The sequence below is a fragment of the Cygnus olor genome, chromosome 3 (assembly GCF_009769625.2).
Source record: "Cygnus olor isolate bCygOlo1 chromosome 3, bCygOlo1.pri.v2, whole genome shotgun sequence".
Lineage (NCBI taxonomy): Eukaryota > Metazoa > Chordata > Aves > Anseriformes > Anatidae > Cygnus > Cygnus olor.
Genome location: NC_049171.1, coordinates 28,152,372 through 28,173,798, shown reverse-complemented (window position 1 = coordinate 28,173,798; position 21,427 = coordinate 28,152,372). Strand labels below are relative to the sequence as shown.

At 40.9% G+C, this 21,427-nt stretch overlaps 1 protein-coding gene across 6 annotated transcripts in view; it reads right to left on the bottom strand.

Moving 5' to 3' along the window:
• PHF3 (PHD finger protein 3) overlaps nt 1-13,111 on the bottom strand; it is a 50,743-nt gene extending 37,632 nt beyond the window's left edge. Inside the window, exons 1-2 of one of the 6 annotated variants that reach the window (XM_040552998.1) lie at nt 12,895-13,100; nt 4,792-5,060 (exon numbers count right to left, since the gene is read on the bottom strand). In XM_040552998.1, the coding sequence (XP_040408932.1) occupies nt 4,792-5,035 (244 nt within the window). In that variant the 5' untranslated portion in view covers nt 5,036-5,060; nt 12,895-13,100. Of the gene's footprint in view, nt 1-4,791; nt 5,061-12,894 lie in introns of those variants that run through there. The other 5 variants (XM_040552999.1, XM_040553001.1, XM_040553004.1 and 2 more) reach the window with 5 other exon arrangements.
• Between the last annotated feature and the right edge of the window lie 8,316 nt (nt 13,112-21,427).

Below are 21,427 nucleotides of genomic sequence, written 5' to 3'. Positions count from 1 at the left end.
AACGGAAACACAGAGACACCTCAAACATGATATAGGACACCTCTGAGTATTTCAAAAACTTGTGTTTCATTTAATTTTTGAAAGCCTTGTTTTGTCAAATTCTGTCTTTTATCTGGCAAACACAGTAGTTGCACCAACTTCCACTAGGTCTCACTGCCAATACCTACCTCAGGACAGTAAATGGCTTCCATTACTGCTAAGCTCCTGAGATCTGCAAATAGGTTGTGCCTTGCTTCATTGAAATAACAGAAGACTTCCTTGCTGCTCACGTATAACAGCTATCTGCACCATCTAATCCCACAAACCAGCAACCCAACCACATCTTCACAGTTTAGCAGTCACTTCTCACAAACACATCCTAAAAGGATTTCAGCATAACAGCTGTTAATTTGACCCATACCCTCTCCACCTTGGGAAAAAGTCAAGAAAAGTTACTTCCATCTCTGCTCAGAGACATTAACAGGTCTGGAAAGGATTTTGTCTTCTCTAAAAATCTAACTGTTCAGTCAAAGCTGAACGAGACAACCCCATTCTATTACTCGGCAGCAATTACAGAGCAAGCTCATAGAGCTGACAGATCAATAAGATCATCTAAGAACAAAAAAATTAGATCCAGCATAAAGCTGGATTCTGGCCAAGACACGAACATGAGACTGCTTTACTGGCACTGATACAGTTCCTCATATCAACACACAGGCAACAGACATCTATTTTCATGCTCCTCGCTATTTGTCGTATACCGGTACTGCCGACTATGATGCTACTATTTTCCCCATGACAATTGCATGTAATCCAATTTACAAAGCAGTTTGTGCATTTTCTGTGGAAATGCCTCTAACCAGCAGTGATGGAAATCAAACTTCAACTCACAAAAGTCTATGCGGTTCTGTCGTATAGACAAGTACCTAAACTGTTTAAGGGACGTAAACCAATTGCTACCGGTATCCATCACATCCAGTCAGATCATCGCCTTTGAAAGAGCTCAGCAGTAACAAAAAGCTTAGTTCGTGGTGAATGGAGTGCAATATAAAACCTAATGCTGAGCAAGACAGATGCAATACTGATGACTAATGACTTTGGGTTAGGCCTGTGAACAACGCTCATCAAGAACTTACGTCAACCCAACAGTAAGAGAAAGGGCAGAACACAGGCCCACAGGTGAAACCAAGTTAAGAGCCAGAAGAAAGAAGGGGTTCTTAAGACTGATGTAGCTGAGAGCCAAAAAGCTCTAATCTCCAAAGTAGAGCACAGAAAAGGCTGTTAGTTCTGAGAAATTTGATATACTGCTATGCAGGCCTTACTCCAGTCCTTCTCAAAGCTCCTGCCACAGAAATGTACCCATTTGCACATAAAAATCTCACGTTTAAAGACACAGAATCATAAAATCATCTAGGTTGGAAAAGCCTTCAAGATCAGCTAGTCCAACCATCGTTCTGACCTACAAGGCCCGTCACTAAACCACGTCCCTTACTGCCATGTCCACACATCTCTTGATACCTCCCGGGATGAGGACTCCACCACCTCCCTGAGCAGACCGTTCCAATGCTTGGCCACCCTTTGCACGAAGAAATTCTTCCTAATGTCCAACCCAAACCTCCCCTGGCACAACTTGAGACCATTTCCTTGTGTTCAATTTAAATCCTATCACTTGCCACCTGAGAAAAGAGAGACCAACACTGCAACCTCCCTCCAGGTAGTTGTGGAGAGCGATGAGGTCTCCCCTGAGCCCCCTCTTCTCCAGACTAAACAACCCCAATTCCCTCAGCCGCTCCTCTTAACTCCTCTTTTCTAGTCTCTTCCCCAGCTTCATTGCTCGTTTTCCACACCCACTCAAGCAACTCAATATCCTCCTTGCAGTTAAGTGGTGCCAGGTCTTCTGGTTGAAGTCAGCATCTTGCTTTGTGCACAGGTTTACAAATACTCTTGAACTCTTTGCTCAAAACAAGCTTCCACTTAGTGAGCCATGCACTCTGCTCCTTCAATTTACCTGTCAGACCTAATTCCACTTTAGCCAAATCACCTCAGTCCAACTATTTATACTTTTCTCTCTTCAGCTTACCCACAGAAGAAGAACATAGCATGAAATTTTCACAGCAAAAGAACACAAAGAAATTTTCACCACTTTAAAAACTGAACAAAACTGGACATTTCAGCTATTCATGGACCAGCAACTATGCTAAACTTGTCCTTTGCTGGCCTTCTGAGCTGATTTTCAAAAGGATTTTGCTCCATTCTTAAACTATTCCACGGTCTTGATAAGGGTTTTGCAAGATACTGTTTGTAGGTCTAAAATAAGTAGCAAAAAAAAAATTCTGCCTCTGAAAAAAAAAAAAAAAAAGGTTTATCTACGGGAGTCCAAGCAACTGCAGTTCCCTGCAGACTTGACAGTAAGAAACTCAGCCATCTAACATTTCAGCTTTAAAAATAAATAAATCAAACAAACAAAAAAAAAAAGAAACAGAACGCCACCACAGACTTCCTCCCCCATCCCCCCCCAAAAAAAAAAAAACAGTATTTCCTAGGTCATGCCCAGGTTAACAGCTTTTTTTGTAAGGTTTTACTACACATTTGTTGTTACCAATTTATCCTAAGGAAAGGATAAAAGGGCTAACAACCAACCATTCTGTAACCATACTGCTTAATGCACCACAGATTAAATTCATGTTAATATCCTACAAAAAGGAGGAAAAAAACACCAAAAAAATGAATAATAATACAGCAAACTACACTCTGTATGAAACAAAGATGTTACAGATCTAAGGACATAAGCAAGGCAAGTTTTGTGGGGAGAACTGTGGTGTTTTCTTTCCTTCTCTTCTCCAGACAAAATGATACTGGAGCAGAGAGGAGCTTTCATGCACACATTTTGGAAATATCAGCCTTTCTATTGTCAGTTCTTACAAAGGGCATTACCATCTTCTGTGACTGCATTCTTACCAGCAGACTATTTAAGTTGCCTTAGATCACCAACTCTCACACAAATCAAATAAATCATGAGGAATGAGGACAAACAAAGAAACATTGCTTCAAACTGATAACTGTTATTCTCAACTGAAAAAAAAAAAAACTCTGATAGAAAAATATCGGGGTCCTACCATCTCAGAATAAAGACAAGACCTTCTTAACAAGACCTATAAAGAACAAGCAACAGCAAGAACATGGCACATCCTTTTGGATCACTACAACATTAATTGCAAATTGCATGTTTTTATTTACATACTGAAACATGGTTTTAGTCTTGCTTTCAGATTTAAAATAAATAAATAAATTCAAAAACTCAGTGGAAGTTATATCAGTTTCGATTCTCTGAGCCTATACGCAGCCTGAAGTAATAGCCACAATTAATGAGCTTGCTCATTTATTTTAATGGACAGAAAATTTTAAAAAATTAATTTTAAAAAGTTAAATGTGATTATTTAAATATCAATACTATTAACTGTTCCACTGATCACTTTTAAGAGAAATATCCAGCTAGTTTGCCAAAAAGCCCCCAAACGCCTCCCTGTAACTTCTAAAATATCCGTATAAAAAAGCCGTACCCTATAAGTTAATTCAAAAATTTTAAATGCAGTATAGGTTTCCAGAAGGATACACAGCTGTGACTCTGTGAAACAAGAATTCACATCATTGTTTTACTGGATGGAAATAAACAGAGAGGAAGATTGGTTTAGCTGTGTACACTGCAGTCTTACGCACATTAAGACTGATACAATTTTGTTTGGTAGGTTAAAGACAAAGTTTAAGCATATGGACTATTACGAGAAGAAACAAGTACAATAAAGATGGCCTCAAACCATATTGTATTAAGCAGTAAAAAGATCAAATATCTTGGTTTCTGAAGCTCACTTTGTCATTGCCCTAATCAGTAGCATCTTTGATTTACAATTTTCCATGCCAAAATACCACTTGATTTAACAAAGGTAAGAATTTAGTCTGTTAGTAGAAACAAACATAATATACTACGAAATTGTCAAGATTTTCAGAAACAGTTCATAAAAGTTACCAGAAAAAAAAAGAAATGCTGATAAGTTATTTGCACTAATCTACAACACATTTCAGCAATGAACCTGTTTTTTTTTTTTTAAAACTTCCTGTCAAAAACAAACAAAATAACCCTACTAAGCAAGGGGTATATTTTTATCTGTTACAGTAAACTCAGAGTAATTATTCCAACTATTCACAATATACATAATTTAGGAACTGGATTATGGTTTTGTTCCCCACCCACCCCCATCTTCCAAAACTGCTCCACAGCTCCTAACATGATTTTTATTTAAAAACTTCGTTCTAAATCAGTTCCAACTCAGGTGTTTCCAAACAATAAAAAAGAATTGTTTGAAGCCAAACAGAGCAAAACACCCAGTATCAATGCTAGAACTCCTAGCACTAACAGAGTAACCCTGAGGTCAGAGCAGTAACATAAAAGCTATATACCTCTAACACTCCTCTTGGTAATCCTGAACTATTAAATTTTTGAAGACAACTAACAATTTCACTAACCAGGCATGGTTCTTATGGTAAAGAAATCAAACTTTAATTGGGAATAATTTACACATGTTCAAGTCAAAGCCTAGATTAATTTTGACCCAGATTAGGAGCTTTCCGCTGTTGTTACGTGACCAAGTTAAAAAGAACTGCATGTTTTACACGCCAAGCATGTAAGCAGCACAACAAAAGGGGCAGGAAAAAGAGACAGAAATCCCAAATTATTATTTCTACATTATGAAAAAGGGTTGGCACTAGAGTATTAATGTATTTTAAATTGCAATCTTAAAAAATTATAAGATTTACCTGTTGAACAAGGCATCTGGAAATTGGGATCATTGCTATCCAAAACAGGCAAACAGAACTGGGCACTTGCAGATCCTAGCATAGGATCCTTATCGCTGAGCATGTTCTTCAGCGAATCCTCTAAGACATTTTGACTTGTACTAAAATCCTCACAGACTTCATTCTCCAGGTTGGATCCTAGAAATAGGGCATCATCTAAGTGTTCAGTAGGAATTAAATGGTTAAATGTATCAACTATATCCATGAAGACTCCTGTGTGTCTTTCAACCCTATAGAAAGACAAGAAAAATACCATAAGAAAATAAGCTACAAATAGAAAAAAAAAGAAAAAGAAAAAGAGATAAAAGAAAAAAAAGAAAAAAGCACCTAAGAAACCAGCAAATTGTTTTGGTTGTTTTGTTTAATAAAGAATGCTTAAGGTATTTTAGACTTGTAAAAAAAATAAAAAATAAATCTGCTTATGGCTTAGTATGACCCATTGCACATCTAAAATCATTTCTCTTTCTAACTGACTGCCTTTGCAAGAACTTGCATGCTAAGTTACTAACATAAGCTCCTCCATCAACATCAGTGTTGCCACTTCTGCAGAGCATGTACGACAAGGTTTAAGTGAAATATTTCCTTTCTAAAATTTGTTTGAACCTTAACCAGCCCAGGTGCAGGGGGTGATGCGGAAATCAGCAAGCACGGAGCAGTGGCACTGCAAGGGCGCATCTTTCTTCATCTTTACGTATGAAACCATGGTCAGCAGAGCAGAGGAAGCTCAGGAGCCTGCATACTGGGCCCCAAACTGAGAAGGATTATATTTCTGTCCATGCAATTCATGGCAAGTAACTATTTTTAAGCAGTAGAGTCTTACCCCTATTTTTCACCTACTTACATCCAATAAAATTATAAAGTTTTATGTGAAAGTTTGACCCCAACTGTATATGAGAATTCTGTCAGATGGCTTCAAAAGAGACAGAATCCTTCTATAAGTTTCAGTTTTGAAGAAGCTTAAGGAACTGCAGTCAAAGACAGCACCTACATTTCCCAATCAATTCGCCATTTCCTACATCACTTCGTTGTGATAGAGTAGAAGTACAACTGTTTCAGCAGAGATTCAACTGATAAGAAAGCACAACTACGCAACAGATGAAAAAAATCAACAAAATGCTTCTTCAGGGGTTTAGCATGACCATATACTTCAAGTGCAGAGTGATAATTATAATAAATATGGTAACTTTAAGATGCAAGGAAAATGAAGAAGTGTCTGGCATTATTTGGAGAGCCTAGGAGACCAGTTTTGGCACACACAAAGCTGTTCAGGCTTCCTGAAACGGGAAAAGGACACAAATTCTCTCCAGCTCCTTCCTCTATCAGCCGCCTCCCACACACCAGACAGGATTTTATTTTTTGAATGAATGCACTAATTAAAGGAAAAGGAGAAAAGGGGGTTTTACAGCTTGTAGTGCTTGAATTAGTTTCTAGATTCTCATTCCAGCAACCTGCTGCTAAACGAGCCCGGTATCTACTTACGCTTACTACAGCAGTAAGTATGCTTTCTTATAATTATTAACTGGATATTTCTGCTTTAATGATCAACAGGGAAAATCCTAGCCATACACATACTCAAATGCTTTGCCCCAATTTCAACCCTGTTCTCACAATTTAGTTTTGCAATTTCACAAGTTTACATGAACCACATGCGAGCATGAAAAAATTCTTTTTTTTTTTTTTTGTTAAAAACATGGCAGTCTTTCTTCATTCTCCCATCTGGCAGTCCAGAAGGAAACAGTGGTCAGGTATATCACTGCAGAGCATGAAGTCTTTACAGTATCTACACATTAACCATGATGAAAACAGTGTAATGCACAACATCCTACTGACTGAACAGTCAGCAAGAAGGAAAAACGAGGCCAAATCAGGTGTCTTTACTTACAGAGGTAACAGCCTTACAGGAGGAAGTATGTTATATTTGAATATTCCCTACAAGAAAATACAGACTTGTTTGTTATTAAGCAGTGCATCTATGTGTGTACCATGCCAACTAGCATCTATAGCAGCCCATTCTTCTCCCCATTCATAAAATAATATCCAAACTTGGCAACAAACAAAGTAGCAAACTGTAACTGAGGAAGTGCTGTGCCCTTTTAAATAGTCTCTTCTATTAACCTTAGGCAATGTAGCTACAACAATCTGATACTACACAGGATAAACTACAAGAGCTGGAGTAGCCCAGAGTAGGAAAATAATTGCAAATGCCACAATCCAGTACTTCAAAACAGCCTCCTGTAATGACCGTGTTTTTTTCATATTAGCATCATGCAAGCATGTGAGTCACAGGCACAGGACAAACTGATGGCAAACCTCGCCAGTGACATCGCAGATATAACACTCACAAATTACTGGAAGAATTTTTTTGTGCCCAACATTACATATAAGGGGCATGGGGGGTAGGAAGCTTTGAACATATTTACAGTAATCTTTCTCAAGAGGGTTTTGTTTGTTTGTTTGTATAGGAGGGGAACCTTTATGTAATGCCTGTTACCAAAGCAGCACTATCCACTTCATGAAGAGCAGTTGCAAGTAACAAAAGCTCCGGCAGAACTGTAGCCCTTAGCTGCAGCCCCAAGCTGCAACATAGCAAGGCTGCTTGACAGAATTAACCTCTCTACAACAATGTGTTTGGGGGGGGGGGGGAATACCTACAGTTTTGCAAGACCACCACACAGCCATCCAGAACACCAAATGCATTATTACAAAATAAAACAACGGCCTCAGCCATCTTCAGTGAATCACAGAATCATTAAGGTTGGAAGAGACCTTCAAGATCATCTGGTCCAACCATCACCCTACCACCAATGTCACCCACTAAACCATGTCCCTAAGCACCACATCCGACCTTTCCTTGAACACCCCCAGGGACGGTGACTCCACCGCCTCCCTGGGCAACCCCTTCCAATGCCTGACTGCTCTTTCTGAGAAGAAATGTCTCCTCATTTCCAACCTGAACCTCCCCTGGCACAACTGGCATTCCCTCTAGTCCTATCACTGGTTATCTGCAAGAAGAGGCCGACCCTCCAGCTCCCCACGCCTTCCTTTCAGGTACCTGTAGAGAGCAATAAGGTCTCCCCTGAGCCTCCTCTTCTCCAGACTAAACAACCCCAGTTCCCTCAGCTGCTCCTCATAGGACTTGCTCCAGGCCCTTCACCAGCTTCGTAGCCCTTCTCTGGACACGCTCCAAGGCCTCGATGTCGTTCTTGTAGTGAGGGGCCCAAAACTGAACACGGTACTTGAGGTACAGCCTTGACATCTACCTAGCTATTAGAGAGAACTACAGAAAAAAATTGTTGTAAAGTTTGTTTCTGAAGCGTGATTCTATGATCAAGTTCTATCCAAATTTTGTATCAAAAGATCCCTGTAAGGTTTTAACCAGTGAGGTTTCACATAAAAATCCTGCCATCACAAAACCTAGTAAGTTTAAAAAAAATTGATGTTCTACAATTGTTAAAAGCTAGAGGGGCATCCCAGTAAAGTACTTGGGATGAAAATTTTGCTTTACTTGGTTCAAGAACCTGATGTTCAATTCCCTGCATACCTTGTACCATACCAAGTTCAGAAGAAGTACTTTAGCATTACTAGATCAGCACAAGGCATAGGATCCACAGGGACTGACAATGAAAGGCAGACATACCTCTTGCTAGACAACAGATTTTTAAAAAGCAATTGCTACAAAAAATTACTTTCCCTCTTCCCTCCTTCACACAGGAGAGGACTTGTATTTAAAATATAAGCATATATATACAATAGAAATTCCTGTATTTTTAATGACTTATTTAAAAGAAGTCTAGTTTATGAAAACCCTCAGAAGTTAGGCTTCAAAAAAAATACAGTATTTCCACAGAAAGTTAACAACTTTTTCATATTATATTTATTCCTTCAAGTAGTACTATTAAGAACACCAGTCAGAAAAGTATACAAAAGGAACAGAGCTGTTTGGATAAATAGCTTCTTAGATATCAAAACAAACGTAAAAAGCTGGCACTGCACTGCCACAGAGAAACCCAACAGCACGTACTGACAAAAACACAACTGCATTTTAGTACAATAGTACAACTGACAAAAGCAGCTTTCCAGCAAAACAGAGGGAAATTGCACCTTAATTGACATGAAATTAGCTGACTACACATACAATTAAAGGAATCCCTCTTCTGCATGCTTTGGTGAATACTGTAACTAAAAGAGCATTCAGCATACCCAACGTCTGCCTTAGCTCACCAGAGCTGGGATGCCAGCACACCCCAGGAACCCCATGTCCCAAGAGCTACAACCCGACGTCCATCCACCAGCACTGCTCCAAGTGCTGGCACTGCACACAGGCAGCATTACTGCCATCCTCCTGCCCTCCTTGCACGTGGAACCGTAACAGGTACGCTCACAAACGCCTGACTGAAAGTTAATGAGGTTGCCATGTGTCCGTGCTTAAGCATTGGCAGCTGTACTTAGTCCGACAACTTCTATGGGTATTACAGCTCCAAAAGCCACAGCCAAGACCCAGGCCCTCTGTAGTAACGGAGGTTCTAGCCAACGGAGCTCACGGCCTCAACACACCATGGGATGAAAAAGGAAACACCATTACTACACAATACACCGGCGGCACAGTCAGCAACAATGCTGTCCCTTTGCAACACTCACACCAATGCACCTTCTCCTCTGGTTGACACAGTTTGAAATCCCATCACCTAGGGCAGTCATCAAGGAATAAATGAACTGACAAAACATCTCTGACAGGACAATCACTTCTGATTTACGAGCATCTGAATTGTGATATAACCACAGAAACGTATTCAGAACTGTTAAAGGAAATGTTAGTGTCCTTTCTGAAAGAAAAAATATACAAAGCTTGGATGGAATATGGTTTCCTGAGCTTTGGCCTTTGAGAATAATTAAATCTGGTCTCTTTCTAGTTCACCAGCCGCTCAAACAGGACACCGAAGACTTGCCTAACAGCAACGTGTAACCAAAATAATGTATTTGTAACAACAATATTGCTGCATTGCAGGTACACTGACAAAGATACACACCAAAAATGTCAACCCATAAGTATCTACGTACCACCTCTGTTCCTTAAACTCCCTATTATTTAATCCCTCATTTAAAACTGCCTATCTAACTCTTAATGGCTCTTGTTATCCTCCTCTTACCCTAAAGTCTTCAAACACCAACTGACCCAAATCTTACCACCCTGTTACTAAAATCTCAGTAGTCTTGACATATCAAGCAATAAGCACATCCCAAAATCTATAATCTGAAGATGCATGCTGTACCCCTCACTGACACACAGCAGATCCCCTACTCTTTCCTAGCAGATTATTTGATGGAAGGTCAGACAGCTCAAGATTTTTCTTTATTAAACTTCGCTATCTGAAAGAATTACGTTCTACTACCAGAACTGTAACTCATTTCACTGAACAGGAAGAAAAAGTACATTTCAAACAAAGGATTAAATTAGAAGACAAAGAAAAGCGGAAGAGACAGAGATAAACCTTTTCCTAATCATACAAGATCAAATTATATCACACAAAATCAGATCTTTTGCACAGAAAAACCTTTCCTCAAAAACACGTTTCTCATTCTCCCTCTACAGCTAGAAGAGGCACAAAAAACTGCACTAGAAGTTGTGTTCTGTCACAAAAAATGACTTTACACTTTGATATCCTTCAAATTTATTTCATGAAGTAGACTGCTTTCCTTTACTGGACCATCCCATCAGTGAATCCCAAAAAAGTTAATAATAATCAAAGATTATATCTCTCTGTATCATTCAGAGAATACACATCTCTCCATATGCCTCTAGAATTTGTAAGCTCACTAAGAGACGTTTCCCTGAAAAAGAAAAAGCTAATGACAGATTATTTTTCCATGACTACTGCTATGTTCTTCAACTCTTTTCCACCCTCACATTGCTCAATAATTGTTTTAGGAATTCTCAGCATGGTCATTATATAAACAGTAAGCTTTGTAATAGGTTACATTGATTATTTGTCAGTAGTCCCAGACAGAATAATTTCATTTGTAACACTTGCTGAATTTTTCAGTGCCCCTCTGATAATGGTTAATTTGGATACACATATTAGAATTAGTTTTTTTCAAAACCAGTTAGGTGCTTATTGGTGAAGCTTTGTGAGGTTTTGCACAGAAACGTAACATCTGCCATGTGCACATATTGATACCATTCAGGTGCATGCCACAAGCAGTCCATATTTTTCATTTTGCTCTTATATAATGAACACTCACATCCAGTTTATTGGACTTTGGCATTTCTACTTCATAATGCTACCTTAAAACAAACAAAAAAAACACATTCCCTTACCTATCAACATTTCTGACATAATAGGCAAGACAATGAAAGATTACTATTTTCTACAAATAACTTCTCTTCCCTTAACATTTTTAAGGCTTGGATTCAACAGTATTTAGGTTCCCCAGGAAAAATAAAAAGAATTACAGAAAAATTAAAGAATTACAGACTCATTAAACTAACAGCTAAAATAATTCCATACAGCATACACACGCTCAGCTCTTTGCACACGAATAACATTTAAGCCATGAGACAGAGCCAAGCTCTAAAAAGTTTCTAAGAAGAGGTCACAGAAGTATGGTAGATAATCACAAGTTTGAGCTTTTGCTTTCTTAGAGACACCTTAACAACTGCTTCCACACTGTGACAACTATATTGGATTAGATATAGACAGCATGGTTTGTAGTTAGATGCCCTTCCATCCAGCTACATAAAATTCATGAGGATTTGCAAATGTAACACGCCCATATAAAACAAATGGCCAAATAGCTGAAAATGATGGTTGAAACAAAAAAATCTAGGCGTTTAGAACTCCATACTCATACGTCTAATCTTTAAAGCAGAACCAAAGTTAGAAGTAGCAGCTTTGTGATGAAGCAAAAAGAGAGCTGACCACAGCTTTATTGTGAGCTGCACACTAAGCGTGAAGACCGAAGTTAAATTATTCTAAGAAATCTTGAAATCCTGGATTTCAAGATCTCCCGTGCAGAATATTTCCCAAACCTTACCAGATGAATTTACTAAGCACAACAAATTGTAAATTGGGGTTGTCAGAGAGAAGCCACGTTTACAACCCTCGCACATAACCCTACAGTATTTCCCCGGTTTAGCAATATGAGCATCAACTTTTACGACAGCAAGCGTACAGAACTTACTTAACAGATTAACAGCCCCATAAAGGACAACACCACAACTATAATTTGTTTGCTTCACTTGTCACCCCATGTCCCTGTGTTCCCAACTTTCATGCTCCATTCTGCACGCCATTTCCGTAGGTCACCCTACAATAAATAGAGTGCTCTTCTGCCAACCTCTTGTGCCATGGCTGTAATGTACCCCCACTTTACAGAAAGCACACTTGTTGTTACGTGAGCAATGGCTCTTCTGAAGCCTAATAGGCATTAATTATTTACATTCCAGTAGCAAGGAGGAAGCATGGACAAACCGCCCTAGAAAGCCCATGGCACCCAAGGGCGGGATGGCAGTGCCACCAGGCCTCCCCTGGCTCCCCCAGCCTCTTGTGCCATGCCTCCCGCAGCGGGTACCCTACACAAGAGTTAACCACAGAACCCGTTGACGATGCGAAGTGTGAGGGACGGGAGGAGGAGCCCCACGCAGGCCAGGCCAATAGCAGGGTAACAGCTGGCTCCGAATCGCCGCTTGCTCCCCAGCTTTCGGAGCTGCTGGAGCCCGGGGCCGGCCGGGCGGAGCTGGTAGGCCAGGACGGAGCCCTGGGGAGGCTGGCGCGGAGCTCAGGCCCCGGCCGCGGCCTGCGCAAGGTCAGCGGGGTGCGTGCGGCTGTGCGAGGGGACCCGGCCCGGCCTCCGAGCCACGGCCCGGCCCCGCGGCCCGCTGCGGCCTCAAGGCCCGAGCCGCGGCGCTGGGCCCCGCTAGGCCCGGCCAGGCCAGGCCTCAGCCCCGGCCCCTCCAGGCGCTGCCCTGCCCTGCCCGGCCGCAGCGGGCCCGGCCGTGCTGCAGAGGCCGCGCGAGGCCCAGCGCCCCCGGACCCCTCGCCCGCGCCCCGCCGGCGGCTGACTCACCCCGCTCCGCTCCGCGCCGCGCCGCCCGCCGACGAAGGGCCGCGGAGGCCGCGCCGAAAGGGAAGACAGGGCTCGCGGGAGCGCGCACCGGCTTCCCCCGGCCCCGCTGCCCGCGCCCCCGCTGCCCGCTCCCGGCTCCGGCTCCTCCGCCTGGCGCCGCCGGCCGCGTGCCCGCTCCCCCCGTAGGCGCGCCCCCGCCGGGCCCGCCGCTCACGTGACCGCGCTGTTTACCGGGAGGCGGGCGCGGCGCCGCGCAGGCGCCCGGCCCCGTCAGGGCCCCGCCGCTCGGTGTGCTGGGTCCCGGCCCCCGCCCTCAGCACCCCCGGCGGGGCTGGGGCCGAGGTAACGGGGCACGGCCCGGTGGTGGCCCGCGAAGAGCTACGGGTCTCCGTTGGGTGCCGGACGGGGCGAGCCGGGCGCGCCGCCTGTGGGGTGGTGGTGGTCAGGGGTGCTCGGATCTTGGTGGTCCTGGTTCCTCAGATCACAGAATCATCTAGGTTGGAAGAGACCTTCAAAATCAACTAGTCCAACCTCTGACCTAACACTAACAAGTCCTTCACTAAACCATATTACTAAGCTCTACATCTAAACGTCTTTTAAAGACCTCCAGGGATGGCGACTCAACCGCTTCCCTGGGCAGCCTATTCCTTGGGAGGCTCTCATGCTGCCCCTCAGCACGCACATTTCTTCCCTGTGGCCTTGTTTTCAGGTAACTTTGTCCCCTCACACCATGTCTATGACATGTTCACACAAATTCCCACCACAGGGGCTTTTATCAGGTCATCAGAGCCTGAAGTAATCCAGTCTCCACATAATGTCAGCCAGGAAAAGGGCTGTTCTGCTGGTTTGCATTGTAACATTACATACATTTTTCTCCTTCAGCCTGATGATGAACAGTATCTGCAATCCTGACACTTTGTTCCACATACCATGTTTCAAATTGAATACCCCCCCACCCAAAAAAAAATGAGTATTAGTTTTAAAATAATAGATTTATATCGTGAATGGCAATATATTAAACACTGTCTTTGCATATTAGTCTTAAAAATATAATTATATTCAGAATGACAATGTATTAACACTGTCTTTGCATATTCCTCATTTTGCAGTGCAGTGCAAGCAACATCAAGACAAAATAAAAAGGCAAGGAAGTTGAAATGGGTTGGTTTTCCTTTGTTTCTTTTTCTCAGTTCTGTTTTGAGTCTTTGAAATGCATGTTCTTTTGTGGTTCTATAAAGGCTGAAATGCAGTAAATATTTATCTCACTACCATCACATTGAGAGAGGGGGCTTAAGCCTAAAGCACTACAGTACACTTCATGTTTTCAGCCACTGCACAGACTAGTTGCAACAAGACAAAAACTTTTGTTGCAGACCACAGTTTTTAACCCAAACATTTTTCTCTCTGTCCTTAAATCACCTTTATGCAAATCACCACAAGTTTGGTTTTTATCCTCTTTTATTTCTTTTCCTCTGCTTTTCCAGTTTTGAATATTCTCTCTCCAAGGCAGGCATCTCTTAAAAAGATTGCCTTCTTATGATGGCACAAAACTGAACTACTGAGTTGATGGTGCTCATTTCTCCAAAGGCTTTCAACAAGGTACTAAGCCTCTGATATTTTCTTGAGATTATACTAAGAAATGAAATTACTGTCTGAAGTGAAATTAAGTTTATCACATTTGCGTCCAAACACATCGCACAGATTTTCCAGCATTCAAGCCTTCTGCCACAAGCACCAGGCAAACGATTGCTAGTAATCTGGTTGTTGATCATTACCCTATTCAGTTCTTTCTTTACGCTTTCAAAAGGCACCTAACTCCTGTGGCTCATCTCAGTGTAACAGAGTTCATATACTTCTCTGTGTGATGACCCACACCATGCCAGTCCCTTTAGAATCATAGTTGCCTGTCATATATAGCGAATTGCTCACCTGTACCACCTATGTTGTGGTTTTATTTAACATCAAAAAATAAAGGAAAAAAAATTAAACCACTACAAAGGAAAATGTAATAGGTATTGCAGACAAGTTTGTATACAATGACATCAGATCAGCTACACACAACTACAGCTACACCATCTGCTATCTTTCTTAGCGATGTTTTTATCATGTCATCCCATTACACGAGATAGTTGGTAATATTCCAGATCTTGCAAGTTGTTTCCATTGGAAAGCAACCTATTTATTTTCAGAAAACAGTCTACTACTGCCCTAAACACAAGAGAAAGCAGCAGCAGAAGGCAGTTTCTTTGCCAATAGTTCCAAGTCTCTTTACAGCCATAACTCTTTCCAAGAGGTTCCTGAATGATTTTGCTTATAGCCTTCTCTTGCCTTCCATGTATTTTTTTCAGTAAACAATACCTTTGCAAATATGGTATACACAGTCAAATTTCTTACTGGAATTAAACATGGTTTGCTTTTGAGTGTTAATTACTGTTCCATTTGTAGAAATGTTGAAAGGTGCCGGATTGCTACATACGCTTAACTGGATAAAGAAGTTAGTGGATATGGTTGCAAACTAACAAGTTTCTCCCATGCTCAAGGAAAATATCCACTGTCAAAAGCCAAGATACACTACAGCAGTAGCAGTAGGCCAATAACTATTCAAACAAACTCTCACAAGAACTTTTTTTTTTTGTCTAGGCATATTTATTTGAATTTTCTCAAAGACATTTGATTTAAATTATTTTAAAGCCCAAGTGTTGCACTAATTTTGTAACCTACATAACTTCTTAGAATGTTATGCAAAGCAGAATTAGACTTCTGAAAGAAATTTAAATACTAGAGCAGCAGTTGTATTAATCTTCCAAGTTTACAACACTAAACAAGATTTTTTATGCTAGTATCCATATTCTGAAAAGTCATACATATTGCATTTGCACCTCTTAATAATTATATAACAGCCTTTTATACTGCATTTGCCATGATTTTTTCCCAATGTCAACAGCAAAGTATCTGTTCAAATTATCTAGGATTGGCTGGTATCAATAGTTTGGGAAGCTCCATGATTAGTTCATTTGAAAGCTATTAGCTGTATATTTTCCCAAACTAGTATCCTTAACAAAATTTAAAATTTAAAATAAGACCTTTCACTGTTTTTTTTTCCAAAGGCAGAACAATAATAGCCAGTAACCTCCTGACATTTTCAAGTCCTATACTGAAAATGCACATCTTTTTATTAAGAATATATACATTTCAGAAAATTTTATTTTTTAATAAATAGATTTTGACACTATTTTTCCTCATCACCCACCCTTCCAATTTGTGCAGATTGTTGGATTAAACATGTCATACTTTGGAAAGAAGAAAATCATTCAGTTCCATGGAAAAAAGGTAGAAGGAACTGTTTTATTTGAAAATAACAATACAATTTAGTGAGCTAGGGTGAGGTTCTGAAGAAAAAGATGTTAGTCATTGGTTATATGACTACGGGTAGGTTTTTGTAGGGATATGAAATATACAGATAATACAAGCTATTTATTACAACCTACTCAGTTGAATACTTAAATAATTGAATTAAAGATTGAAAGACATTTCATCCCAGAAGATGAGATTGAGTTGCAGTTATTGGCAGAGATTGGTGTATGCCAGGAAAAAAAAGCCTTGAATGAAAACAGACTACAACAGCTCACATAAAACTGACTTAATTCACAAACAAGTTTGCACAGTTGCCTATGGAATTGCTGCTCGAGTTACTAATACTCTAAGTACCTGATATTTCACTCCAGTGTCTGTTTACCTTAATTGTAGTGTTCTGTGAAGATGATCATTTGGTACTAAATGATAGTAAAAACAATACATTTTGACTAAGTGCTTGTTTTATGATATTTTTTTTCCCTGTATATTCATAAGGAGAGATCTGAGAGAGCATAAATTACTTTTTTTAATAAGTACAATTGTATTCAGATGAGTAACTGTTCATATATATATTCATTTAACTTAAAACATATACATTGTAGAGTGTACATATATCTTGCATTAAAAATTTATATATGTTTCCTGTAAGGCTGTTTTCTGATTTGTGGTATTTCCTCTCTGCCTTTCCACTAAGGCTTGACATTACATTTCCTTCACACACATGTTCAGCGATCGTCCCTGCATTCTATTCCTGTTCTATAGCAAGTTGTCCTAAGTGTTTTTTCCCGCCAACAAATGTGGTATTGCATCAAGTAGCTGGGGCACAGGCATGGTGCTAGAAATAGAGACTGTCAGTACGTCTGTTTGCTGGGGTTGCTGGGCTGTAGGGCTGTTCTGCTGAATATCAGAGCACAAAACCAAGAGACTGTAAAGAGACAACCACACACAAAAAAAAGCAAATAACAGGTAAAGAATAATGCAGTATAAATAAATAAGTTTGTGAATGAAGGACATATGATTTATCACTCTGAAAATCAAAATCAAATGAAAGAACTTCAAAGATATAAAATTTTAATTTGATATTGCTAGAAGTCCCATCCTCTGTTGGAGCAGAATTCTTACTGAGCACACATACCTTAGTTTGGCTTCGTCTTTCTTGGACAAACTTGACAAGGACTATGCATGGCATTCTGATCTTTCTCTATCAGCACAATTCTTGATCATTTTCTAGGTTTTATGCAAATGCTATTAAGTAGTTATATATATAGTATATTTTATATTAAAATATACAATATCCATTATACATTATGCTACATATACCCAGAAATGGAGTTCTCAAATCAGTTGAGAAATTCCATTTAACTTCTCCCTACTCTTCCATTGTTACCTGTTACTGTCTCCTGCTTTTTCTACTTTGAAACTGTTCTACTAAATCTTCCAGTTGAACTAATAATTTCTAGTGTGATATGATGACCTTATTTAACCTATTTTTTCACCTCAGAATTTGTAATTATTATCTTATTACCAGGCCCAAAGTTGCTTTCCTCGTTTTTGCTAATCTCCAGTTTTACAGTACAATGATTGCAGTCTGAATGAGTGGGAATCTATAGCTACACATCACAAATATTTTATGCTCGTGGGGATGCTGGCTGTGCAGCTCTCAGCTCTGCAATAAATCCATTCCTAGCCTTGGCTTCCTGCCGACATGGGCTGCTGCTCCTAGTGGTCCTCTGGGAGAGGGGTTGGGTATGCAGAGAGACAACTGCAGCTGCATGGTTCAATCCCAGCCTTAGCTACAATAGAAGCAAAAAACTGCTCATGTGTGCTTGCCTCTGACTTTCATATAGACAAACAGCTAAGTTTGTGTACGGCTCAAGTTCAGTTTGCCTCTGAACTTGAGATGCGATGAGCCAGTTCTTTCAGAATTGGTAGGCTGATGTTTTCCAGTCTCTCCAACTAGAAAATTTGGAATTGCTTCCACGTGAAGTATTCGATTTCTACATTCTTATTTCCACAACCTTCATAACCTTTGTCTTCTACTTTATATTATTCAACATTGAAGAAAAGTATTAATTTAGGTTGAAACTATTCCTAGTTTATAATTAATCTTTGTTCTGTTTTCAAAATGCAGTAATCTGTGTTCTTTTTTTTTTCTGCCCCTTTCCCACTTTTCAAATTGGGACTGAAGAACTATTTGCTATGTGTTTTAGTTTATCTTAAAAGAGATATTGCAGCTTCATTTTTACAGCTCTTTAACTCTATTCCTCTGATTCTTGGATTCTAAAATATGAAGAAGATTCTCCTTTCCCAAGACTTACTCTTTTTTCTTTTTTTTTTTTTTTTTTTTTCCCTATAGCAAGGCTAGGTGGGATGCTGCTCAGGGTAGAACACTGAAGAATAAAAGTTTAGGACTGAGGCATGTCAAAGATCCCTCTAAGGACTTCCTTATCACTACCCAAAAGCAGATATCTAGGTGATTGGACTAGATGATCTTTCAAGGTCCCTTCCAATCCCTAACATTCTGCGATTCTGTGATTCTGAGACTAGCTACCAAGAAAAAAGTATTCACTAGGAGGGCAGTTGAACAAATCCTAGAACAGATGCCTGGAGAGACTGAGTTATCTCGATGGATAGGCTCCTGCATAACCTGATCTGATTTTGAAGCTAGCCCTGCTTTGAACATGGGGTTGGATTAGATGACCTCCTGATGTTTTGTACAACCTCAGTTGTTCAATAACTGGGGCAGTTAGGGCATTTCCTTCAAACCCATCTTACTGCTTCAACCCACAAAGATGTAATAACCCTTTCTAATTCCCTTTCTGGGCTTAGCTCAGACCCTTCCAATTTTTTCCTTTTGTACTTCTATGGGGGAAGGGATTGCTATTTTAAAGAACTTACTGAGACCCGAGTTTAAATCAGCAAAAATACTTGGGCTGGAACACAACTGATATGGTAAAGTAAACAAGTGCTGATGAATAGAACTACTATTTTTTGTTTCTGTTTTTGTTTTTTCCAGTGAAGGTACCAATTAAGGAAGTCCAGAAGGTAACTTTGAAGAGAAGTGAAATAGAAATAACAAAGAATTTCTGGGAAGGGAAAAGAGGAGCAAAATGGTTGTGGTTTAACCCAGCAGACAACTAAACACCACAGCCATCCACTCACCATACAGCCATCTCAGTGGGATGGGGAAGAGAATTGAAAAGTACAAGAACTCATAGGTTGAGATAAGGACAGGTTAATAAGAAAAGAAAAAGAAATAGGAGAAAAGAAAAAAAAAAAAAAAGAAAAAAAAATAGAGCAAGTAGTAATGCTCTACACAGTTGCTCACCAGCAGCTGACTAATGTCTATCAGCTGGCTGTCCTGGCAGTATCCGCTCCCAGATTCTTGTGTCCCCCTGGCCTCCTTGCTGGCAGGGCAGCACAAGAGGTCAAAAAGTCCTCGTGTGTAAGCACCACTCTGCAACAACTAAAACATCAGTCAGTTATCAACTTTATTTTCATCCTAAATCCAAAACACAGCACCATACCAGCTACTAGGAAGAAAATTTACTCCCCCAGCCAAAACCAGGACAATATTAAAGAAGTCAAGTTTCTCAGAGTATGAAAGAAACCTTATGTATCAAATAGCTAATGGAGATCAGGCATCTGAATGAAGCCTGAGAATTGTAGAAGTAAAAATGATTGAATCAGGTTTGTAATTAAATACAGTTCAATTAAAATTTTAAGTTTGCATGTTCTCCATCAGAAGGATAGCCTGCTTAACACAACGTGGTTGAATGTCATAAAATTGCCTGACTGCTTAACGGTTGTGGTCAACGTTTATGTGTCTGGGTGGAGGCCGGTCACAAGTGGTGTCCCTCGGGGGTCGGTCTTGGGTCTGGTGCTCTTCAACATCTTTATCAACGACATAGACGACGGAATCAAGTGCACCCTCAGCAAGTTTGCAGATGACACCAAGCTGAGTGATGCAGTCAATACAACAGAGGGAAGGGATGCCATCCAGAGGGACCTGGACAGGCTGGAGGAGTGGGCCCATGAGAACCTAATGAGGTTCAACAAGGCCAACTGCAAGGTGTTGCACTTGGGCTGGGGCAATCCCAGGTATCTATATAGACTGGAGAACTTGAGAGCAGCCCTGTGATGAAGGATTTGGGGATCCTGATGGACAAGAAGCTGGACATGAGCCAGCAGTGCACGCTTGCAGCCTGGAAGGCCAATCATGTCCTGGGCTGCATTAAAAAAGGGGTGGCCAGCAGGGAGAGGGAGGTGATTGTCCCCCTCTACTCTGCTCTTGTGAGGCCCCACCTGGAATACTGCGTGCAGGCCTGGGGCCCCCAGCACAAGAAGGATGTGGAGCTCTTGGAACGGGTCTAGAGGAGGACCACTAAGATGATCAGAGAGCTGGAGCACCTCTCCTATGAAGAAAGGTTGAGGGAACTGGGCTTGTTTATCTTGGAGAAGAGAAGGCTCCAGACCTCATTGCGGCCTTCCAGTACTTGAAGGGAGAGTATAAACAGGAGGGGGAACACCTGTTTACATGTGTTGGAAGTGATAGGACAAGGGGGAGTGGTTTTAAACTAAGACAGGGGAGATTTAGGAGAAAGTTTTTCACTCAGAGGGTAGTGAGGCACTGGAACAGGTTGCCCAGGGAGGTTGTGGATGCCCCATCCCTGAAGGAGTTCAAGGCCAGGCTGGATGTGGCTCTGGGCAGCCTGCTCTAGTGGTTGGCAACCCTGCCTGGAGCAGGGGGGTTGAAACTAGATGATCTTTAAGGTCCTTTTCAACCCAGGCCATTCTATGATTCTAAGTTTCTTAAGATGGGAAGTCACTGCCAAGTCTGCCTAGAAAAAAAGCCTGTACATTAACCACATTACTACTGACTTAAAAAAGATGTGGTGAAAACACAGTCCATGCAGGGGGACCAGAGGCAGCACCTGAGAGCAACATGGCTACGTAGCTCCTGCCAGGTATCTATCCTCCATAGTGTCCTACAAGGAACTCCCTGTTAGAAGGAAGGAAGAAGCAAGAAGCCTGACATACCAGTTAGAGGACTGGAGAGACAGATAGCCCATCCCTGGGAGAAGAGCTGGGTGTTAATGCAGAAAACCTTGCATATCAAGCTCAAAGGGATGATTATACTCCCAGTATAAGGGAATGCTTTCATCATTTTACACTTCTG